The sequence below is a fragment of the Acipenser ruthenus genome, chromosome 18, assembly GCF_902713425.1.
Source record: "Acipenser ruthenus chromosome 18, fAciRut3.2 maternal haplotype, whole genome shotgun sequence".
Classification (NCBI taxonomy): Eukaryota; Metazoa; Chordata; class Actinopteri; order Acipenseriformes; family Acipenseridae; genus Acipenser; species Acipenser ruthenus.
In genome coordinates this window covers 1156701-1170844 of record NC_081206.1, presented here as the reverse complement: position 1 = coordinate 1170844, position 14144 = coordinate 1156701, and the positions used below count along the sequence as shown (strand labels likewise).

At 44.6% G+C, this 14144-nt stretch overlaps 2 protein-coding genes across 2 annotated transcripts; one reads left to right on the top strand and one right to left on the bottom strand.

Annotated features, from left to right (window-relative positions):
- Positions 1-831: 831 nt before the first annotated feature.
- On the top strand, positions 832-5879 carry LOC117423512 (cathepsin Z-like). The gene is made up of 6 exons (XM_034039437.3): positions 832-1039; positions 2459-2622; positions 2828-3007; positions 4021-4171; positions 4495-4660; positions 5005-5879. Exons 1-6 carry the CDS (start codon positions 912-914, stop codon positions 5128-5130), a joined length of 915 nt encoding a protein of 304 aa, XP_033895328.1. The 5' UTR covers positions 832-911; the 3' UTR covers positions 5131-5879.
- Positions 5880-5960: 81 nt separating this feature from the next.
- LOC117416565 (negative elongation factor D) lies at positions 5961-13561 on the bottom strand. Its single transcript, XM_034027735.3, has 15 exons — positions 13356-13561; positions 12664-12776; positions 12141-12250; positions 11222-11331; positions 10874-10981; positions 10455-10607; positions 10060-10190; positions 9516-9681; positions 8917-9051; positions 8392-8531; positions 7920-8034; positions 7504-7599; positions 7059-7199; positions 6646-6775; positions 5961-6434 (listed from the first exon to the last, which is right to left on the bottom strand). The coding sequence occupies exons 1-15, from the start codon at positions 13410-13412 to the stop codon at positions 6400-6402; spliced, it is 1740 nt and encodes a 579-aa protein (XP_033883626.3). The 5' UTR covers positions 13413-13561; the 3' UTR covers positions 5961-6399.
- Positions 13562-14144: the final 583 nt, after the last annotated feature.

Sequence of the window (14144 nt, the reverse complement as noted above, 5' to 3'; positions counted from 1 at the left end):
CTGTCAAGTCCACAGCTGAATATTTTAACTGACCTTGCAGGGAAGAAATGCCTTGAAGAATCGGGTCGTCTGTATTCAGCTATTTGTTCATGTTATTCTCTTCTTGGTGTTGCAGGACTTCCAGAAGAATGCTTTCGCTTCCCTTCTAAACTCTTGAACAGCTTGCGTGCTTCCAGTTACTGTTCCCAGTGAACAGCTGTGCTGATCTGTTACTGACCCCTCTGTACACGCCCCTCTCCAGTCTGACACACAGCGACAGAAAGAAGCGCTTCTTCAATTCTAATGATGAGACTGGCTTGACATGCATCTGCGTGTCACACTTCAGCTGTGGGTGAGGGTATCTGATAACAGCATACATTGTTCCATATAGGAAGTCAAGTATCCTGCCCACAGTAACGATGAACTACACCTCCTGTGAGCGTGCCTTGCCATTGTTTAAACAAGCTTGTCTCACGTTATTAACCAAGGTTATGGAGTTCTGAGTATTATTATTATTAAAGCGGGTGTCCAGGTTCCTCAGTTTGAATGATAATAAGGATTTCTAGTCTTACTCTTAGAAGGGAGCTGTTGTAATGCCTGGAAATGATACAGCACCGTCACTTGGGTGACTAAGTGGATCTTGCAATGCAATATTGTTTTAAATAGTTCTTTATAAAGAAAAACAAACATTGCATTTGTACCACCTTGAAGCGGCTTTCACAAATAACCGAACACCTCAGAAAGGTACTGTACTACTGCCTTGGAAACAGATTACTGGAAAGAACAGCATTGGAGGAAAAAAAAGCTAAAAATGTCTTCTGAAAAAAGGAAGTATGTACGTTTAAGAGGAAGTGCGGCGTGATCATTGTGAAGCACGTGTTCCAGTAAATAGTAACCTGCCAGCTCGATCTGCTGATCCGTCATATGAGTGAATGATCTGCAACATGGCGAGGCTGCTGCTAGCGCTGTGTCTCCTCTCCTGTGTTTCAGCCGGCAGGTATTTCAACGAAGACCGACCCTGCTACAAGCCAGCAGTGAGAAAGAACCCGTTTGGAGTCAGGTATGTGCCGTGGTTCATTACACAAGTACAGGAGTACTTCACATTGGGCTCCTTCAAAATCATGAATTACACAGGAAGGCGCGGACTTTCGTGTCTGGGCGGCCCGAATGAACTGTGATTTTAATTGTTCAAAGATTTAGTTTATCTGCTCTGTGAACCGACAAAACAACTAACAGTAGCTTTCTTAAATAGCATTAACTAAATTCAGTACAGTAGTTTTTAGAAATTGCCATATCTATCTATCATATGTATATATATATATATATATATATATATATATATATATATATATATATATATATATATATATATATATATCATTTTAAAAAGACGTTTGGGCGTGTAGCGTGTTGTAATCCATACTATCTCTGGGAATAGACCGCCTTCGGCTATTTTAAAGGTTACATCTGTATCACGCTCTGAGATTTATTGTAGCTGTAGATGCGAGACAGACAGACAGAGTTGCACAGTAAACACAGTTCAGAGAAACACAGCAAAACAGAAACAAACTACACCTCTTCTCACTTCATACAGTTTTAACAATCGAGAAGAATGCGGGCGTAGCAAGCAGTCTCTGTACAGTACAGAACACGAGGGAGCTGCGGGAAAGCGGCTTGTTTATCTCGCTTTGCACAGCGGCGGCTTCCTGTATTTACTGGTAACGAAGCTGCCAGCCCTCCGTGGAGACCCGCACTAAAGCACAGCCGCCCACAAGCACTACACACACAACATCGGCGTTTTCTGTGCTGTGACTGGCATATAAAAACGGAAGGGATTTTAAAGTAGATGTATCATAATGTCCTCGCGTTTATACAGAAAAGCAGGTTTCAGTTCTTTTTGTTTTCTATAATGTCAGTGCAGCCCTGTGTGTCACATGACGCCAGTCTCATGACAGATTTCCTTGTGAAAGTAAATCAGATCTAGAACGGGACACCCAGGGCTCCAGGTGTGGCTTACACGGGGTTATGCACCCGCCATTCCAGTAAGAGTCTTTTAATTTGCTTTATAAGGAGGAAAAGCATTTCACTCGACCTGATCTGCTCATGTAACACTCACTGCCTTCAGTTCAAGGCTGTCTGACTGGCCCTATAGCAGTTCTACACAGTGCAATGCCACACACATTCCTGTAGCATCGCTAGTGTTCACAAACACAGACCCCTAATGAGGACGGAACATACCAAACACACTGCATTTACGCGAGTGGACTGCTCACTTCATACTGAGTGGGGGACTGTCGCCTAAAAATGCATCAACAAAGAAACGTTCCATTAGGATACTGTTCAACAAAGAAGTTTAATAAGCCCTTGTAGAAGTGAGTGGCAGGCTTTCCTGAAGCTTACCTCTCCATACAGCAAACTGCCTAACTGTGCTGCTTATCGCTTTGTATTAAATACACTGTTCTTTCCTCCTGAAATTCAGCACTGCCCCCCGCCCTCATGAGTATCTCAATATGGACGAGCTGCCCAAAGCCTGGGACTGGAGGAACATCGAGGGGAAGAACTACGTGAGCACGACCCGGAACCAGCACATCCCCCAGTACTGCGGCTCCTGCTGGGCCCACGGCAGCACCAGCGCCTTAGCAGGTAACGCCTCCCTGTGGCTGTCCTACTGCAACTGCACGCAGCCGTGACAGAGATACTAATGCATGCACGTTAGCGTGCTGCTAATACCTTTATATGTATCTAATGGGGATTTACAGCCGCCTAAAATGTTACAGATCTGCAGCTGCTAAATGGTGATTGTTTGGGGCCCTGTAAGTAAACTCTCTTGCCTCCTTCTCCCTACTAGACCGTATCAACATCAAGCGGAAAGGCGCCTGGCCCTCGGCCTACATCTCTGTGCAGAACGTCATTGACTGCGGGCAGGCGGGCTCGTGCGAGGGGGGCGATCACTCAGGGGTGTGGGAGTACGCACACAGCCATGGCATCCCAGACGAGACCTGCAACAACTACCAGGCCAAAGACCAGGGTACGAGTCCCACGCTTTCCACACCACACAAACAACCTGTTTCGAGTGATGCGACCCGCCCGTGTGTGTGTGTTTCACATCTGAAACTCTACAGCATGAGTGATGCGACCCGCCAGTGTGTGTGTGTGTGTGTTTCACATCTGAAACTCTACAGAATGAGTGATGCGACCTACCAGTGTGTGTGTGTGTTTCACATGTGAAACTCTACAGCATGAGTGATGCGACCCGCCAGTGTGTGTGTTTCACATCTGAAACTCTACAGCATGAGTGATGCGACCCGCCAGTGTGTGTGTTTCACATCTGAAACTCTACAGAATGAGTGATGTGATCCACCAGTGTGTGTGTGTGTCTGTGTGTGTTTCACATCTGAAACTCTACAGAATGAGTGATGTGATCCACCAGTGTGTGTGTGTGTGTGTGTGTGTGTTTCACATCTGAAACTCTACAGAATGAGTGATGTGATCCACCAGTGTGTGTGTGTGTGTGTGTGTGTGTGTGTGTGTTTCACATCTGAAACTCTACAGAATGAGTGATGTGATCCACCAGTGTGTGTGTGTGTGTGTGTGTGTTTCACATCTGAAACTCCACAGAATGAGTGATGTGATCCACCAGTGTGTGTGTGTGATCACGGACTATTCAAACACTCAGCAGACAGTTTCATTATATAACCATCTGTAATCCTTTCATGCATGGGTCTTTATAAGGGGATGGATTAAAAAACCTCCCATCTAGTCTTTATGGATGGGGACACATGGAAGATGAAAATGCACGATGACTTCATAGAAGGATGCCATATTTTCCCCTTAAAGCAATGGGGGGAAAAAAAAGTCAAAAAAGGTGTCCAAAACTACTTCAAATGTTTGGTGTTTTGTAGCTATTTCCAGTATTTCACACATTAAAGGGTTAACACATTTGAACTAACTGGAGAGCCAGCATAAAAAAGTGGGAAAAAAAGGTAAGACGCAATGAAACGGATGAAGGAAAATGAGACAAGCCTGCTTGTGTGTTCTCAGAATGCACCCCCTTCAACCAGTGTGGCACTTGCACTACGTTCGGAGTGTGCAACGTCATCAAGAACTACACCCTGTGGAAGGTGGACGACTACGGAGCTGTGAGCGGCAGGGACAAGATGATGGCAGAGATCTACGCCAGGGGCCCCATCAGGTAGCAGCTACAGGCTTGCTGGCGTTCATTAACTTTAATGAACAAATGTTCCCACCTGTCGGTTAGCCGTTCATGCTTTTCTTCAGCAGTGTGTTGTTACTTGCTTCGTGTTTCAAGTGCTGCTTTCCCCTCTCGAACGGGTCAGCAGTCAAGCAGTGGCCAATTATTTGTATTTATTCCCCCCCCCCCCAATTTGTTATATCCAGTGTTGTTTTATTTTTCTCCTCACCGCGGCACAGAGTTCAGTAAAGCAGTCTCTTGTCTGCTAAGCCTGCCCCTCCCTGCTTGAACTGAGTCTGTGTTTTTCATGCCTTTATTTTCAGCTGTGGTATTATGGCAACTAAGAAGCTGGATGCCTACACAGGAGGGCTCTACACAGAGTACAACCCCCAACCCTCCATCAACCACATTGTGTCGGTGGCAGGCTGGGGGCTGGATGAAAACGGTGATGAATTCTGGATTGTCCGCAATTCCTGGGGCGAGCCATGGGTATGTTTGAATTCCCTGCTCAAATAAGAAATCATTCAGTGGAGCTGGGAAGCAGGACCGTGTTCATAAGAAAGGTTTCACTCTCCGACCTGAACTCAAGAAAATCTTCCTGCCAGTGCTGTCGCTGTACTTTATAATTGTAAAGCCATCATTCAGACTTAACTGCAGCCCCCCTGCACAGGTGTGACACGAGCAATATACTGCATCTCACTAGGGCTTATCCTGTCCAGTGAAACACATCTTTAACAATCTATAAAAAAAATATTTAAACCAAAAAAAATAAGTGCAAGGTAAGAAATGTAACCCTGTTAAAACCCTCTCTCTCTCTCTCTCTCTGTCTGCAGGGTGAGAAAGGCTGGCTGAGAATCGTCACTAGTGCTTACAAAGATGGCAAAGGAAATGAGTATAACCTGGCTATCGAGGAAGACTGTGCCTACGGGGATCCTGTAGTGCCCGCCAATTACATTTAGAAACACTCGCTAAGATTTTACAAATGATTATGCAGGTACATAATTAAAACAAATACCTTTTTAAGGTGGTTTTTTTTTTTAAATATAGGACTAAAGGACGTCCTTGCTATGCAATAATGAAAGGGAACTCCATTCAGAACAGTGTGTTGCTTTGACGTTTCTGAACTGTAGTGGTCAGTTGCTAAGCTTTTTTTTTAATTAAATGCCAAAGTGCTTGTCCATGGCTTTTTAATTTGCTACAGTAATCTATGTATTTCTGATCAGCACAGGTAACATGCCAATTGTCTTTTTGTTACATTTTCATGCAGTCACTCTGCGGTCTAAGAGACTCTTCACAACTGCTTTCATGGCAATGATATTGTCTGCATCACATCTCACTGTTAACAGAGATTCAATTAGCACTACAATCCCATTCTGTAAACCACTGTGCATTGCCAGAGTACTGTTAGCTCCAGGTTACCTCCACTCTCATTTGGATCAGAAATGTATTGGAAGCCCCTGGAATGCCTGAAAGATAAAATGACAATCGCTATGCTGCTTGTATTATAAAATCAAACAGATTTCAGGAACAGGACATCCAGGTCTAGTTAATGTAGTAACAACGAAGGATGGAACTACAATGGGGACTTTTATCTGCCCCCATGATGCACTGATTACAAAATTAAATTATGCAATATATATTTTTAAAACATATCTGAATATTGTTTGATTGTAAGACAATTGCATCTGAATAAAATCTAGAAATATTACTGCTGTAGAGTCTTTCTTTAAAAAATAAAAAGTGACCCTTTTTGTGACTAACTTCAGATGAATGAAGGAATGAGGAAGAGTGGGCTTGTTTTTTTAATTCCTCCCAACTGTACACAACGGGACCACATTTATAGTACAGACATTAATCAATTTACATCTAAATTTATATCCAGAAAAAAAAAAAGAAAAAGGACTTGCTTTTGCACATTCTTTCCTTGTGCATTCCAAAGCTCTCAGTGTGTTCTGGTGAAGTCTATGAAGAGTCTCTCCCACGTGCATGACCTCTTGAAGTCCATGAAGAGTCTCTCCCACACGCATGACCTCATGAAGTCTATGAAGAGTCTCTCCCACACGCATGACCAGGGGTCTGTCTTTTAACACACCTCGTCCCGTCCCGTCCCAGTAGCAACAGGAGCAAAGTCCTCATGTTGTATTCCACCTTGAAAATCACTTACTTCCTCCACCGCGAGTTACACACTGAGATCAAACAAGGCTGGCTCCACAGCTCTTTGATCCAGGTCAGTTCATCATGATGAAGTTAGATTTACAGTGTGCTGAAATAGAAAGAATGCAGTCTAGTTGTAAAAGTACATTTATATCATTTCACATAACCTCTTGTAACAAAAATGTGTGTGCACGGTTTTGGACAGGCGACTCTGAATAGATACAGGCTACTACAGGTTCCATGACAAGTGGAGAAGCAGCTATCAGGAACATAGTTCAAAGTGTAAAGGAAGTACAGCCACACTGCAGTACAGATCTTACCTATAAACTCTGCTACAGCATCACACTCCCCCTCTGTTTTAATGGTCCCAGCGATGCTGTCGTTCTCTAAAATGGGCAGGAACAGCTGCACGAAGTCTGATGTGTAAGGAGGAGCGATCACATCCAGTACCTGGAGGAAGCCAGTGACAAACCAAACCAACTGAGGTGGAACAAAACAGTAAAACGACTGGAGCAATCGTATCAGCATCACCTACATGCAGAAATGGGGATCATTTAAGACTCCCGCTGCACAGCAGGCTGAGCCATCCCAGCTTTCAGTGGAAGCTGAATTAGGCATACTGCACAAGTAGCTAACAATGAAGGCTCACAGGAAAAACCTGTAACGGCTCAAACTGCGACGCAATGGGTTTTAAATGATTCCCTGCCCTTCATACGAGGGAAGCAGCACCCACCTCAGTCACGAAGTATCTGATGAGAGAGATGTCCGTGTTCAGTTTCTCCAGGCACTTGCGAATATAGCCGACCACCGGCAGAACGTAGCCTCTGCTCAGCAAATGAACCATCCTGTCCAGCAGGGTCTTCTTCAGCTCCATCTGCACAAACACAAGGTTTCCAACATTAAGTCCATTAAGTTTTAATACACAGGCAGAGCAGCTGGTAACCTCCCCGCTGCTTACCAATCACCACACTGAAAACAAGCACTGGCAACAATAGAACGGGCTTCAATGAGGATCAATGACATCACTCTGGTCATTATTATTATTGTTATTATATATGCAGTGTCTGCTCTCTGTTCTGCAGGTTATTGGTGCACCAGTCTGCTATGCAAGCTGAGCCCTTACTGGAGCAGGAGGAGTCCCTGTGGAGCGGTACTCTGTGTACACGGAGGGTCCTTACCTGCTCCATGACGTCGAGCTGAGAGTGCTCCGTCTCAAAGAGCTTGATGAGGAGCTGCAGGACCTGGGGGTGCAGGAGCTGGTGACAGGTACTGATCTGGGGAAGAAGAAGGGATTCCCGATTGTTAAAGAGATTTAAACATAAAATCACAGGGCGGGCTACAAACGACGCAGCGGAAGAAAACATTACAGAACATGTCCGAGAGCACCGCCATGGGCCTAGCTCAGCACTTTGATTAGCAGCCCAAAGGCATCAAGTCCAGTGAGCAGGAAGGGCCACTCTCTGCAACCTATCCAATGGCCGGGGAACATGCAGGAAGGTGTGAAGGAGATATGTTCTAATGATGCTTTCCTATAGCGTGCCGTTTATGTTTACATGTGACCCGTGTGTAACTGCAAGAAACAGTTGCGATGTACCTCATCCAACAAGGCCAAGTGTACAGGAGTGTGGTCTGTCTGGAGCTGGAAATAGCGAGGCTCAGAAACTGTCCAGTCAACCCACTTCAACACACCCATCGCCACCACTGGGAACCTAGAACCACAACGTTGCCGACAGAGAGGCAGTTAATGCTGTATTCAATCAATCAATAGACTGTGTACCAGACACGTCATACTATATTGCAGAGTGTCTTCAAAGATTATTACTTCTACAGCTGCGAACTTCTGAACGTGATGCCAAACTTCAGTTGTTAAGAAGTGGAAGACCTGCTTTCAGTAAAAAGAAGAGCTGCACAGGTGGTAAGCGGAGCTCTGACCCTCCATGCCTCTGACCCAGGCAGTGCAGGGTCCCTGCAGGTGAAGGCACAGCCCGGCTCACCTGATGCACCGGTACAGGGCTCTGACCCAGGCAGTGCAGGATCCCTGCAGGTGAAGGCACAGTCCAGCTCACCTGATGCACTGGTACAGTGTGCTGAGCTCAGCCACCAGCTCTGTGGCCCCCTTGTTCTCATTGCAGCACAGGTTATGGACCGTCTCGATGGCCTTCGAGGTGGACTTCAGCTCGTCCTTGTTGATGTTCACTCGTTTGTTCTTTAAAAAAAAAAAAAAAGGAGACAAAAAACACAGGGTTCGAATCCACAGCCAACTGCAACGCATGATAATTTAAGTAGTCACTAATCTTGATCACATACAACTTAAATGGGCCAGATTTATTAAGAGTGCTCAAAATCCAATTTCCACCAATATAAATATTAAACAATGGTCCCCTATTGATCAAAGTTTTCAAGTCAATCTGCAAGCTGTAAATGTTTCAAACTTCCTGTAGTAACAAACAACTCTGGCACACTTTTGTGCCCTGAATTGAATCTTATTTAAGTTAGTGTGCCTTCTGAAAACAAAAGGTGCAATTTTCCCTGCAGCATGGAGTGGTTTGTAGCGTCAGGTGTTTTCTCTGCTCTGCTCGGCGTACTCATACCTTCTTCCAGGTCTCCACCACACTGGCTGCGTAGGCGAGGATGTGGATGTACTTGTGCTTGTGGTCCTGGTTGATTTTCGCACCTGGTTTGAAGAGGGACTGCATGAAGAGATCCAGGAAGGCTGGGACCCGGATCTGTGGAGGAAGGTGAGACAGACAGACAGGAAAAACACAGCCAAGGACTTGGAATTACAAGCTCTAGAAAACACAGAACTATAAATAAATTAAAATTGCAGATTGTTTTAAAGCGACCTCAGCTTATTATAGCTGCGTCATTGTACAGCTATGGCCAAAAGTTTTGCAGCACCCTATAGAAAGAAGTGATTTTGCTTCATAAAGTCAAATGAAACCCGCAGAACAACGTTACGTTAACATATTGAATTACACACCGCTTTGTAGATTTCCATAACAAGAAACTGACAAATTTAAAAATGTGACATTTCGGAATCTATCATGAAATACTGTACTACTATTATGGCTTCCGGTAGACTTCTGCAATCTCACTTTGTAGTTTCTTTGGATTACATGACGTCAAATAAAAGATCTAAATGATGTTCACGTAGTTCTAAATTGAACAGGCTTTCTCACGGAGCACTCACCAGCTCCACGGGGGGAGGGTCCATGCTGGTGAACATCTTGAAGAGGACGGTGATGTCAGCCGGGTTCAGGGCTCCTTTGGACAGCATGGCTCCGAGTGCCTGGCACGCACGAGGGTAGGCAGCGGCTGTTCCTAGCGCCAGAGTGATCTGGCTGGCATCATGCCCCCTGCAAGTAACAGCAGCAGCAGCACCGTCACCGTCAGTGCCATCATTACCACCAACGCTAACACCCGCGGCATCGAGAAACGCCTCCTGCTGCTCTGTTTAGCATACAGGACAACCCGAATCCGGGATCGTTCATACGTGGTCACAATGACACCGTGGATTATATTCACAAAGCGATACACTTTGTGCATGTGTTGTAGAAACACACTCTGTTCTCCTGTATGTGAGATTAACTGCATAACTCATGGGTGCTTCGAATCATTTCTATTTTCTAAAACTCCCCTTACTTACCCCTTGCGCAATAGCACCTCGAGGGGACAACACAAAGGCAAACAGCCTGCAAGTTCTCTAGAAGTGACGCTGGTTTGCTCCAGGGTACCTTTCATGAGCAGATTTCTGGACCTCCTGAGCGATCCTGCGCACTGCCGAGCCTCCTTGTTCTTCCTGGGCCAGTATTGACATCATGGACTGGGCAAACAGGTAGGTGTGTTCCCCGTGGCACACCATCTTCTACAAGAGCAGAAACACACGCACACACAACACTACTCAGCTGCAATCTACAAATCACTCAATTACACAGAACACAGCGAGGATCGAATGCGGTTTGCCGGCTGAACCCTTCAACAGTAGGGTTAGGAACCTCAAACTAACAAGCATCATACGGCTCTTCTCTGACTCCTATCTGTGAGCACGACATCAACATCTCCTGGGGGTGGAATCCCTGCTGTTCAAATATGACAACTGCAGTGCGCCTAACATAGTGTGTAGCCTCACCGTGAACTCCGGGAGGTTCTTCTCCAGGTTCTCCTCTCCCCCGTCCAGCAGAGTGGCCAGCGAGGTCCGCAGCACTCTGGAGAACACCTCCAGCTGCTGGCAGGCTGTGGAGACGCTGGTTATTTCTCCTTGGTACCCAGCGTCCGAGATGAGCTGCCAGCAACAAAACGCATGCCTCAGTAACTGAACTGCATGATCACACGCCTGCAACGTGCTTACTTTATTAAGAAGAACACAAACAGCATATTGTGGTGGAACGCAGTGTATAGACACTGGGAAAACATGCAAATCGGTTTTTTTGTTTTTTTTGTGGCTGTTTCATATTAGGCAGGATAACGAGATGCATCGTCTTCCTCCAAGCTTTTCAAGATGGCAGTGCTAATGGACAACACAGTTCGTTCTCTTCAAAGCAGAAGTACCTTGACAGTGAAGTTTAACATCAAACAGTCTGGATGAGCTTCAGCTAGCTTGTAGAAGAGATCTCGCCAGGTTGTGTGAGCAATCATCTGCTCCAGCCACGCAGGAGTCTGGGGGAAACAAATGTGGAATGTTATGGGCTGGGCGATGGCTCTACCTAAGCTTATCAACACTGAAATAGTGCATTTCAAATAATGACAAAATAAAACAAATCCCACCGTCAGCACCGAAGAGGACTGCTTTAACTACATTAATATAACCCAATCCAGGGCTCTAGACTGCAAACAGTTCTTCACTGCACAGATGGCTCTGCGTTTGGTTTTGCAATAAGGAATTCAATTGAGCCCCACCTCTCCCTCCACTGTGAAGATGGAGTCAGCCTTCTGAGGGTCGAAGTGTTTTATCAGCAGGGTTTTCAGGTGGTTCTCCACTCTCTCCTGAACCTGAGCCGGCTCCACTCCTAAAGAACACAAACAAACAAAAGGATTCTCCATCAGAACCGAAAGAGCAGCAACACCAAAGAAACTTATATAATAATCATATAATAATACAAATAATAATACAAATAATAATAATAATAATAATGATAATAATAATAAGTACATTGAACAGACCTGAATGATTCATCTTCATGATCGTATTGCAAGACCTAAACAATGTACTGCAGTCGGCTGCTGAACTGGAGGTGACTAAACACATTTGAAATCCTGCTTCAACAGTAAGCAAGCCTTTGGCAAAATGAAAATCTATTCAAGTTCTCAATTTACAGTATTTCTATTTAAATGTGCAACCGCATACAGACTACAAACCTGACATAAAACATTAGCAACAAATCCCAAAGCTCCCGGGAGGTATTCCACACTCACTTATTATTATTATTATTTATTTCTTAGCAGACGCCCTTATCCAGGGCGACTTACAAGATATCACATTATTTTTACATACAATTACCCATTTATACAGTTGGGTTTTTACTGGAGCAATCTAGGTAAAGTACCTTGCTCAAGGGTACAGCAGCAATGTCCCCACCGGGGATTGAACCCATGACCCTCCAGTCAAGAGTCCAGAGCCCTAACCACTACTCCACACTGCTGCCTCACTACTCCACACTGCTGCTCACTCCAACACGCAGGGATACGTACTGCAGTGCTAATGGGTAACCACCAGCTCCCCCCTGATCAGCTAAACCCTAAACAGCACTGCACAGGAGACAGCAGCTGCCAGTGAGTCTCTAGCCTGTAGCCAGAGGGAATGAATGAAGCTTCCTACCCATCTGAATGAGCCACTCTGCCAGCAGGTTGACAGTCTGTGCCACTGCAGTGTAGTTCTCAGACAGAAGCTGGATAACATGCTCCGGGGACCCACCAGCCTGGAAGTACCTGTGCAGCATGGAACAGACAATCATGAGCATGGGGTTTAGAGCACAGCCTCTTCACATTAGCTGAGGAGGGAGGCTAGTTTCACAGACCATGATTAGCTGTAGTAGGGGTAAATCGTCATCTGTGAAACTAGCTGCTTATGTCCTCCATCCTCAGACAATCTTCGGCTAGTTTCACAGACCCAGATTAGCCCTAATCTTGGAATAACAAATGTTAATTTAGATAAAGTAATGGATCTGTGCAGCTAGCCGAAGATTCTCAGCAAAGCAGAACCACTTCAGCACAAAAGCACACGAAAGGATTTAACTTTTTTTTTTTTTTTTTTTCTCAAAACCCTTTTTAATTGTAGAAAGCACTTGTAGTAAACACCCATTGTTAGGTGCAGATAATGAAGATGTGAGATGAATACTCACGTCTTTAAGGAGGTAAAGATGCTGGGCTCCATGATATAATCCCGACTGGAGAACTTCTCCATACATTCGCCCTGAATCTTACCATCAGCCTCCCCGTCCACGTATCCGTCGTCCTAACAGAACCACAGGGACAGCGAACCGTCAATGCTCGCGTGTCTTCACTGGCGCTGCTAAGCACTGCACGCAAAGCGTCCCCTACAGTAATCTGCACAGCGTTTGGTAAAACACTAGAAAAATGAACTTTAAATACTTTTGCAAAGGTCTAAATTAACACCCAGTAAAGGTTAAATTGAGGGTAAAAAATACGAGTATCTGTTACATTAAAACTTTACAACAACGCGTATTGTGCTAATCAACCAGGCGATAAAGCTACATGCTATTTTATTACGAGCTGTTTTTTTAAAATCCGGCTAAAAGCACATTATTGTTATAATAATAATCTGTCATTTTTGATGTGTCACGTCATCACAAAGGCAATAAAATGCCTGATTGGTGTATTACGAACATTTCTAAATTGATGAGCATTGACGCTGGAAGGAAGTTCACTCTTTTTCAGACCTTTTCCAAGCGTTTTTACAGCCAGGAAGTCCGCGAGTGTATAAACACACGGACAACTTCATATGAACGACAAGACAAAAACAAAACAAAAAGACCACTTTGTATTTAATTGAAAATGAGAGCCTCTCTCTCACCAGCGATCCATCTTGTCCGTTCCATTCTGCCGAGCTGTGATAATAATCCTCTTCCATTCTTATAACACGCTGAACGTTTGCTTAAAAAAATAAAATAATAATAATAATAATAATAATAATAATAATACTATTATATCCGCGAGCACCGGTGTGCTTTCAGTGTCTCTTATTGCATTGGGGCTGTGCAGAACTCGGCGCCTCTAAAATACGTCACTACATCAACCACCAGCTTGTACTAGAGTCAGTAGACATTTTCTTGGGCGCCTCCTGGTGGCGCGGAGAAATACCTGCAGCTTTCTTGAGCGCAAACTAGAGCTTGAATCGACCCGAGTTTCAAAGGTGCTTAATAACCAGGCTTTTTAACTGACCGTATGATACATTCGTGAGCACGCCTCTTTGTATAATACATAGCAGTCCGCCCCTGATATTGATGTGATGATGGTGATCTGAAATATCTTTATAATATACAGCACTAGACCCTGATATTGATGCGATCCAGCCCTCTGAAATGTCTTTATAATATACAGCACTAGACCCTGATATTGATGCGATCCAGCCCTCTGAAATGTCTTTATAATATATAGCACTAGACCCTGATATTGATGCGATCCAGCCCTCTGAAATGTCTTTATAATATACAGCACTAGACCCTGATATTGATGTGATACAGCCCTATGAAATGTCTTTATAATATACAGCACTAGACCCTGATATTGATGCGATCCAGCCCTCTGAAAGGTTTTTATAATATATAGCACTAGACCCTGATATTGATGCGATCCAGCCCTC

Coding starts and splice junctions, on each gene's coding strand:
- LOC117423512 (XM_034039437.3), top strand. CDS start 912: ATGATCTGCAACATGGCGAGGCTGCTGCTAGCGCTGTGTCTCCTCTCC. Junction 3,008..4,020: donor CTACCAGGCCAAAGACCAGG/GTACGAGTCCCA, acceptor GTGTGTTCTCAG/AATGCACCCCCTTCAACCAG. Junction 4,661..5,004: donor ATTCCTGGGGCGAGCCATGG/GTATGTTTGAAT, acceptor CTCTGTCTGCAG/GGTGAGAAAGGCTGGCTGAG.
- LOC117416565 (XM_034027735.3), bottom strand. CDS start 13,412: ATGGAAGAGGATTATTATCACAGCTCGGCAGAATGGAACGGACAAGAT. Junction 10,608..10,873: donor TGTTAAACTTCACTGTCAAG/GTACTTCTGCTT, acceptor TGTTGCTGGCAG/CTCATCTCGGACGCTGGGTA. Junction 8,532..8,916: donor TGGTGGAGACCTGGAAGAAG/GTATGAGTACGC, acceptor TTTTTTTTAAAG/AACAAACGAGTGAACATCAA.